The sequence below is a fragment of the Chiroxiphia lanceolata genome, chromosome 10 (assembly GCF_009829145.1).
Source record: "Chiroxiphia lanceolata isolate bChiLan1 chromosome 10, bChiLan1.pri, whole genome shotgun sequence".
Lineage (NCBI taxonomy): Eukaryota > Metazoa > Chordata > Aves > Passeriformes > Pipridae > Chiroxiphia > Chiroxiphia lanceolata.
In genome coordinates this window covers 21,153,987-21,163,033 of record NC_045646.1, presented here as the reverse complement: position 1 = coordinate 21,163,033, position 9,047 = coordinate 21,153,987, and the positions used below count along the sequence as shown (strand labels likewise).

The 9,047-nt window shown below is 62.4% G+C and overlaps 1 protein-coding gene across 2 annotated transcripts; it reads left to right on the top strand.

The window, feature by feature from the left end:
• Positions 1–754: 754 nt before the first annotated feature.
• Positions 755–8,671, top strand: AMOTL2 (angiomotin like 2). Of its 2 annotated transcripts, none has more exons than XM_032698361.1 (10): positions 755–797; positions 1,897–2,684; positions 4,099–4,321; positions 4,825–4,969; positions 5,121–5,213; positions 5,859–6,154; positions 6,261–6,553; positions 6,679–6,890; positions 7,177–7,314; positions 7,492–8,671. In XM_032698361.1, the coding sequence occupies exons 2-10, from the start codon at positions 1,897–1,899 to the stop codon at positions 7,548–7,550; spliced, it is 2,247 nt and encodes a 748-aa protein (XP_032554252.1). In that variant the 5' UTR covers positions 755–797; the 3' UTR covers positions 7,551–8,671. The 2 variants fall into 2 exon arrangements, with proteins under 2 accessions (XP_032554252.1, XP_032554251.1); XM_032698360.1 differs by having other exon boundaries at positions 7,174–7,314.
• Positions 8,672–9,047: the final 376 nt, after the last annotated feature.

Here is a 9,047-nt window from a genome sequence, read left to right as displayed (position 1 = left end):
GATAAGAGGACAGGGAATGTGAGAAGAGGGATCTGAGTAGAGGGAGTGAGAGGAGGGGGATTGATACGAGGAGGATGTGAGGAGGGGGACATGAAGAGGGAAAATATGAAGAGGTGGACAGAAGAAGGGGGATGAGAGGACGGGGAATGTGAGAGGGGGACATGAGGAAGGCGATGTGAGGATGGGGGACACAAGGAGGGGGGTGTGAGGAGGAGGAATGTGAGGAGGGAGTGCAAGAAAGGGAGATGTGAGGATAGGGGGGACGCAAGGAGGGGGCATGTGAGGAGGAGGAATGTGAGGAGGGGGATGTGAAGAGAGAGTGCAAGGAGGGGAGATGTGAGGAGGGGGGGACGCGAGGAGGGGGCATGTGAGGAGGGGGGATGTAAAGAGGGGGGTGTGAGGAGGGGGGAAACGAGGATGGGGGATGCGAGGAGGGGGCTGCAAGGACAGGGACACGAGGGAGGAGAATGCGAGGAGGAGGGACCCGCGGGGGGGGGCTGTAAGGAGGGGGGACCCGCGGAGGGGGCAGAGCAGATGGGGCGGCAGATTTGGGGTTGCCCGGCCGCGCAGACAAAGGCCGGGGCAGATTTACGGCCCGGGACAGCTGGCGGGCAGAGCCGCCCCCCCGCCCCGCAGCTGCCGCTCCGCGCCCGGCCGGTCCCTGCGCCCGCGGCGGCCCCGGGGCGGAGCGGGGCGGGCCCGGCCCCGCATTCCGGGCATAGCAGCGCCCGGCCCGGCCCCCGCGGCCCCGGGACGCCCAGAGTCGCCGCAGCTCCGCTCCGCTCCGCCATGCCCCGGTGAGTGCCGCCGCTGGGACCCCCCTCTGGCACAGGGAACCCCCCGAACGGGACAGGGACCCCCTCCCTGGACCGAGATCTCCCCGGGAAAAGGACGCCCCACGGCGCAGGGAACCCCCCAGCCGGGATCGAGACACCCCCCCCCCCCGACTGGGATCCCCCCGGTCGGGACCGGGACCCCCTGGCACCGGGAATCACCCGACCGGGGGTGGGACCCCCCGGGACTGGGGAGCCCCCCCCGGCACCGGGATTCACCGACCGGGATCGGGACCCCCCCCGGACCGGGATTCCCCTAACTGGGACCGAGACTCCCCCCGGCACTGAGAACCCCCCAGCTGGGATCTTCCCCGGGACCAGGATCTTTCCCAGTAAAAGGACGCCCCCCGGCCCGGGACCGTCCTCCCCGGGACTGGAACACCCCCCGGGACCGGGAGCCCCCCTCCGGGATCGGGACTCTGCCCCCGGACCAGGATTCCCCCAACCCGGACCGAGACCCCTCCCGGCACCGAGAGCCCCTCACTCGGGATCGGGACCCCCGCCAGCATCTAGAGCCCCCGGAAAAAGGACTCCCCCCAGCACTGGGGTCCCCCCTCGGCATCGTGATGCCCCCAGGTACCGGGAGATCCGGGGGGATCCCAGGAGCCCCCAGGACCAGGACCCTGCCCGAGACTGGGACACCCCTCGCAGGTCCAGGACCTCCATGTCCTGTGTCCGGAGGGCGTAGTGGGGGGGTCCTTCCCCCTCCCGGTGGCTCCGTGGCTGGTCCCGTGGGGCCACTTCCCCCATTCCTGGGCCAGCGCTGGTCCCAGATCCGTGGGAATCCAGCCCCGGAGTTAGCCCTGACTCCCGAACTGGCCCCAGCTTCAGAGCTATTCCCAGTCCCAGTCCCGGTCCCAGCTCCGGCCATGGGAGCACTGAGAGCACCAGTCCTCAGCCACCCCACCGCGGAGGCTGCTCCGCGCTCCCACGGCCGCCACGGGCTCCCACCCCTTCAGCACGTCCCGGCCGGATTCCTGGCAAACAATCCCACGTCCATCGGGATCCGCACCGTGTCCTGCCCCGGTTGCTTCCCAACAATCCCGTTTTTTCCGTCTCGCAGATGTCCCAGTTGCTGCTGAGGTCCCCCGGGACGTCCCCGTCGGGTGGAAACGTGGCTCTGCCGCCGGCACGGACGGACATGAGGACGGCGGAGGACTCGAACGGGACGGTGCTGCACCGGCTGATCCAGGAGCAGCTGCGCTATGGGAACCTCACGGAGAACCGCACGCTGCTGGCCATCCAGCAGCAGGCCCTGCGCGGCGGCGGGGCCGGGAGCCCCCGCTCCTCCCTGGAGAGCCTCAGCCCCGAGGAGAGCCAGATGGTGCAGCAATCCACGCGGCAGGAGCCGCAGGGCCAGGAGCACCACTCCGACCACGTCTACTTGGAGAACAGCGTCTATCGGCTCTGCCCGCCCAAGGGCGAGGAGCTCCCCACCTACGAGGAGGCCAAGGCGCATTCCCAGTTCTACGCCTCGCAGCGGGGAGCGGCCGGCGCCGGGATTCGGGGGGAAAACCCCCCGCGCGGGGCCGAGAGCGGGGCCCGGCGCCCCGATGAGGGGCTGAAGGACCTGAAGCACGGCCACGTGCGGTCGCTGAGCGAGCGGCTCATGCGGATGTCGCTGGAGCGGAACGGGGCCAAGGCGCAGAGCCCCATCAGCGCTTCCCACAGCTTCCCGCAGCTCTCCCGGCACCACCAGCTCGGCGCCCTGCGCGGGCAGCACCCCGAGGGCACGGAGCCGCGGGGACCCCCCCCGGAGTATCCCTACGTCATCCCTTCCCAGGACGCTTACCTGGCCGAGCCCCGCCCCTGCTCCCGGGAAGGTCCTGGATTCCAGCATCCCGAAATCAGGTAAACTGCGGCCCCTGGGACACGCTTTTGGATGCCTGCCAGGAATGTCCGAGGATGGATGCTTGGAATCTGTGGGACGCAGAGAGCAATGGGGAGCCTGGGCCAGCCGCTCTCCTCCTCACCAGCTCAGCCCGTGGGGATCTGCTGGGATCCCTCTGCTGGGACCCCTCTGCTGGGACCCCTCTGGTCCATTCCTCTTCCCAGTTTCCCCAGCACGGTTGGGTTTTTCCTGCTCCCTCTGCAGACCCTTCCCCCTCCCTGTGCACCAGGAGGAATTTGGGGGTAATTTAGGAGCTGGAACCAGCTCAGGAAACAGCTAAATGTGGAATAGGCATGGGGAAGGGTGGAAGGCAGATGTACTCCCTGTTCTGTGGAATCCCACCCCATGGTCCTGAGCTGGGAATGTCCATGTAACACCGCTGTCTGCTGGGATTGCTGCCGAGCAGAAGCTGGGCTGGTGCTGGGTGATTCATGGTCCTTTGGGCAGCTCTGGCAAAGCCCCAGGTTGACTATGAGATGGACACGAAGAGGTCTGGGGGGCCAGGCACTGCTTGGAATTTGAGGAGGGCCTGGAAACAACCTCTTCCACTGTGGAAAATGATGGGAAGAAGGGAATTGGAGGCTTGATGGGAGGACATGCTGCTCCCAGCCCTGCTGACCTATCCAGGCAGAGTGTGATAGCATCTCCAGCAGGAAAACCTTCTCCTTCCAGGGAACAAAGAGGGGAAGGGGAGCCGCGAGGAAGATGTATTTATTCTTCCTTGCTCCTATATCATCCCACAGGAATGCAGGCCCTTGGCAAGCAGCCCGTGGGGGAGCGGAGCGGGGCCAGGCCGTGCACAGCCACCCTGCCCAGGGCATTCCAGGCGGGATGTCAAGGAATTCAGGGCAGTGGCGTGAGGGGTGGCCAGGCTGGGCTGGACCCTCTGAATACAGAGAGGACGAATCCATAGTTTGGCAGTGAGGAGCTGTGCCAGGAGCCCTTGTTTTGCCCAGAAAACAAGGAAAAAGGGGCAACGCTGCTGGCTTCCAAGGTGCATCCTATGCGTGGCTGTCTGCAACATTCCCAGGAATAGGGGGGCCTGGGAGCCCAGCCAGACCCACTGGCCAGGTCCTGGAGGGGTCAGGTCAAGGCATCCCTGCCAGAAGGGATTTGTGGTTAGAAAGCAAGTGCTTCCCAGGTCTAAAAAGCAAGATAGGCACTTCCCAGAGCCTCCCTCCTCCTTTGGGGGGCACCGGCACCCTCTTGGCCCATGGGTTTGCAGCAGTTGGGGGGGTGCCAGTGGTTGGAGTTGACGATCTTGGAGGTCTTTTCCAACTTTTAACGAGTCTATGGTTCTGTGCTGGGCTTGCGGTCGGCTCTCCCGTCCCCCCAGACCTTGACCACCCCTTGTCCCTCCCTCCCTCCCCGCAGGGTGCTGCCCACCCCGGTCCCGGCCGCGTTCCTGCCGCTGTGCCCGGGCGCGCTGGGCCCGGCGGGCGTGGAGGCCCTGGTGAGCGCCCAGGCGGTGTCAGCCGGGAGCCGCCTGGCCCGGGTGGACGCGGTGCTGCGGGAGAACGAGAGGCTGCAGCGGGAGAGCGAGAAGCTGCGGCGGGAGCTGGAGAGCTGCGCCGAGAAGGCGAGCCGCATCCAGAAGGTGAGGGGACGGTGGCAGCCCTGTGTCCCCCCTGCCTCGGGGGGACGCTCGGCCAGCTGCTGCGAAAATTCACCCCCTTTAGCGATTTAATCCCTTCTCCTCCTCCCTCCGGCGCGTTGTTCCCCTCGGAGCAGCTGCGGCGCGGCAGCCGGGACTGGGGAGAAGGAGCCCATTCTCCGGTGACCCCCTCCCTCCGCCTGTCCCCCCCATCCCGGCCGCCACAGAAAGCCCTTTGTGCAGCCAAGCACAAGGGGCGGCTGTTCCCCGTGGCAGGGCTACGGCGGAGCCAAAATCTGCAGAGAGCCTCTTCCACAAGAAAAAAGGCAGAAAACGTCAGCTTTAACCCCCAAAGCGTGTTCTGGGGGTTTTGTGGGGTCCTGTGTGCTGAGCTCCTCTGGCAGCTCAGGTTGGGCTGAGCACCCCGGGCAAGCTTTGCAGCATCTCCCTTTCCTTTCCTCATTCCATGAATATCTAACCCTGGCCTGTCCCTTCCTCCACCCCAGCTGGAGAGTGAGATCCAGCGCATCTCGGAGGATTATGAAAACCTCGTGAAGGCGTCTTCCAAGCGGGAAGCCTTGGAGAAAGCCATGAGGAACAAGAGAGACAGCGAGATGCGGCGGCTCCAGGACTTCAACCGGGACCTGAAAGGTGAGGGACCCTCCATGTCCCCATCCCTGTGGGCTCTCTGTGTCCTGTGGGTGTTTCCATGGGCGTTTCCATGGGAAACCCAGCTTTTTGTAGTTCCTCCGGCCAAATTCTTGTATTTAAATCTTAATTGGGTTTAATTGTTTTGGACCAGAGCGGTTGGAATCGGCGAACAAGCAGCTGGCCAGCAAGGCCCAGGAAAGCCAGGAGAGCAACCAGGGCAGTGTGGCCAAACTCCTGGCACAGAGTAAGTCCCGGGGGACACCCGTCCTTGTCTGGCTGCCTATGGCATCTGTGAGTGGGACAGAGGGGCTCGGCTGGAGGGGGAGGAGGAGGCGGGTGGTGGGTGGCAGCTCTCGCCCTTCCCCAGGGAGGATGGAGAAGCTCTTGGCGCTGGACTCGAGCCATTAATCCCGCCGGCCGGCCGACGGCGTGACCCGCATTCCCCACATTCCTGCCGCTGTGCTGGCTCTTCCAGCACCAAGCCCGCACTCCCGCCCCACGCCAGCCCGGCCATTCTCTCCCTCCTCCCTCCTGCACCTCTCAGCTGCGCCAGCCTGGACTGGTTTTTTTGGGAAAATATACCTAAATCATTATTTTAGCAGAGAGACACGGTGTTAGTGGGAGGAATTGCATCCCCTTCCCTAAAGTGGCTGGATTCACGCTGGGCAGGTTTCACCCTTCCCGAGCCAAAATTTAGGCTGGAATGTGGCAAGTGGAGGCTTTTGTCCATCTGCCCAAGTGCCTGGGCAGCCTCTGGCCCCCATGTGGTAGGTGATCTTGGGGCAGGGGTGGCATGGCTGGATTTTGGGGAGGAAAGAACCCTCGCAGAGCTTCCTGAACCAGCCTTAGGGAAGCAAAACCTCTGACATTTGGGGGGGTTCTCTTTCAGGCTACGAGCACCAGCAGGAGAAAGAGAAGCTGGAGCGGGAGGTGTCCCTGCTGCGCAGCGCCAACGAGGACCAGCGGCGGCGGGCAGAGCTGCTGGAGCAGGCGCTGGGCAGTGCCCAGGCGCGGGCGGCCAAGGCCGAGGCCGAGCTCCGGAAGAAACGAGCCTACGTGGAGAAGGTGGAGCGGCTGCAGGCAGCCCTGGGGCAGCTCCAGGCCGCCTGTGAGAAGCGGGAGCAGCTGGAGCTGCGGCTCCGCACCCGCCTGGAGCAGGAGCTGAAGATGCTGCGGGCTCAGCAGGTGGGTGCTGGTGACCTACGGTGGGTGCCGGCGAGGCAAGGGCGGGTGCTGCGTCCTCCCAGCACCTCCTCACCCTCATTTTGGGCTGTTTCTTGGGCTGCTGCAGAGGCAGGCAGGCGCCACGGGCGGGGGGACGCCGGAGCTGAGCGCCCACATGCTGTCAGAGCAGCTGAGGGAGAAGGAGGAGAAGATCCTGGCGCTGGAGGCCGACATGACCAAGTGGGAGCAGAAGTACCTGGAGGAGTGCACCATGAGGCAGTTCGCCATGGACGCCGCGGCCACAGCGGCCGCCCAGCGGGACACCACCCTCATCAGCCACTCCCCGCGGCATTCCCCCAACAGCAGCTTCAACGAGGACCTTCTCCTGGCCAGCCACAAGCACCAGGAGATGGAGAACAGGTACTCCCATCTCGCTGGAGGAATTTTGCCCCCATCAAGCTCGTACTGTGGTCTGGTCGGGTGGTACTGCGTCCTCCTCTCCCCATCCGGCTCCTCTCCCAGCTTCTGCCTGTTCTCCTCTCCAGGTTAAAAGCCCTGCATGCCCAAATTCTGGAGAAGGATGCTGTTATCAAGGTCCTGCAGCAGCGCTCGCGGAGGGACCCCAGCAAAGCCCTGCAGGGCTCCCTGCGGCCGGCCAAATCCGTGCCCTCCATCTTCGCCGCCTCGGCCGCCCCGAGCTGGCCGGGGGCTGGCCAGAGCGACCGCTCCGCCGAGGGCAGCTCCCGGGGCAGCACAGGTAAATATGGACACCTGCCTGCCAGCAGTTCCCCCTGCCATTTTGGAATCGTAGAGCTTGGGGAGGGGGGATTTCTCCGGGAGCAGCCAGAGGAGCCAGCAATTGTAGAATTGTAGAATCATGGAATGATTTGGGTTGGAAGGGACCTTAAAGCTCATCTCGTTCCACCCCCCTGCCATAAGTAGGGACACTTTCAACTAGACCAGGTTGCTCCAAACCCTGTCCAACCTGGCCTTGGACACTTGAATCCCTTGCCTTGAATCCCTAATGGTGTCTCCTCCAACAGGAAAAGCCAGTGCCGAAGGAGTGGGAGCTCCTGCTGCCCTTCCCTTGCCCTCCCACTCCAAGCATGGCAGCAAGGATGGCAGCACACAGACAGACGGGGCTGGGAGCAGCGGACAGGGCGAGGGCACTGGAGTGCTGGGTAAGTCTCCCTGGATGACATGGGATGGGGACTTGGGATGCTCCAGCACAGGGCTTAGAGTTCCCAAGATGGGCTTTGCCTGAGCGTTGGTGATTTTTTAAGGCATTTTAAAGGCCCTAGTTGAGATGGGGGGGTTGAATCCCTGCGAATCCCTGTTAATCCCTTCTTTCCCTGCAGAGAGCTCAGCCGCTGCCAGAGCCCCGGATCTGTCTGATATGGTGGAAATCCTGATTTAAGGCCCCTCTGCCCTTCCTGCCGGCACCTCGGGATGGAGAAGCCTGTGGGAAGGGGAGGCCGAGCCTGGAGCTCAGCGGTGTCCCTGCGGCCCGTCCCAGCAGTGACCCCCGTGTGTGGGAGGGTCCCTGTCCCCCCTCGGTGCCCACACGGGTCCCCGGCTGCGCGGGGCGTGCTGGACCCCGGGGACCCCGCGGTGGCAGCTTAAAATACACCTCGTCAGCTCCATCCCCATCCCGGCTCCATCCGCATCCCAGCTCCCACCTCTGGGTCTTGGCCATCTGCACCCACCCAGGAGCTTGGCCTCTGACAGGAAAATCCCTCCCTGTTCGCCTGAACTGTTCTCACAAGCTGATGTCTCCACACGAGGACAGAGCCAGGAGAGGGGATCCTTGTCCTCCATGGGTCCCATCGACCACCCGGATCCATGTGGCCAAGCCAAGAGCCAGGAGCTCCAAACTTCCATCACCTGCATCCTGCCTCTGGGGTTCGTGACAGGGTGACGGTGGAACAAAACACGATCATGGAGGGAATGAAAGGTGGAGGAGAAAGCAGAGGTGCAGGGCTCCGTGGGAAGCGAGGATGCTGAAGGAGGCAGTGGGATGTGCCACCCCTCTCCTGCCTGCATCCCCTGGCTACTGGCAGCTGGCTTTGCCCGTAGCCAGCACCGACATCCAGCTCCTTAGAGCCTCCCATCCTTGCCCTTCATGTATATATATATATTTTTCTCTATTTCTTCCTCCTTTCAACGTGTGCATTTGCTGGCCAACTGCATTTTTTATTTTTCTCTCCCCAGACACGTAAAAAATGCGTTCGGTTCTTGTGCATTGTTTACAAAGTGGAAAAGAAACAAAAAGTTATGAAAGAGGAGAAAAAAAAACAAACCCAAGCCCCCACAACTTAATATATTTTATATTAATATTGGTATTTCTTTTTAAGTATTTTTTTCGTGCTGTGAACTTTTTTTTCCTGCCAAAGACGACAAGTTCTCGTTTGTGCGTTTTAAGTTATCTTTAAGTATTTAAACGTAAACCTGGCTGTTTCGTTACGCCGCCCTATACCGAGATTGCTGTAGCATTCCACTTGGTATAATGATATTTTAATAAAAAAACCCAAATATTGACCCCTGGATACTCTTTTTTCCATGCAATGGGGAGAGATGGAGGTTCCGGCTGGGGAAAGGGGGGCTGGGGGTGGTGACCCCCTGGTTCAAATGTCCTTCCCAGCTCTCCAAGAAGAGGTTTGGGGTGAAGCTGCTTGGGAGAGGGGAAAAAGTCCTCAGGAGCATGTCTGTGTTTCCCAAAATCCCATTGGGATCCCATTCCCCCCATCCTTCATCGGGGAAAAGATGGAGTTGCCAAGAAGTATTGATGTAGTTTCCTTCCTGCCCTTGCATCCCTGCATCCCTGTGTTCTTGACTCCTGCATCCCTGTGACCCTGCATCCCTGTGTCCTCAATCCTGGTATCTCTGCATCCCCCAACTCCCTCCTGATGAGATC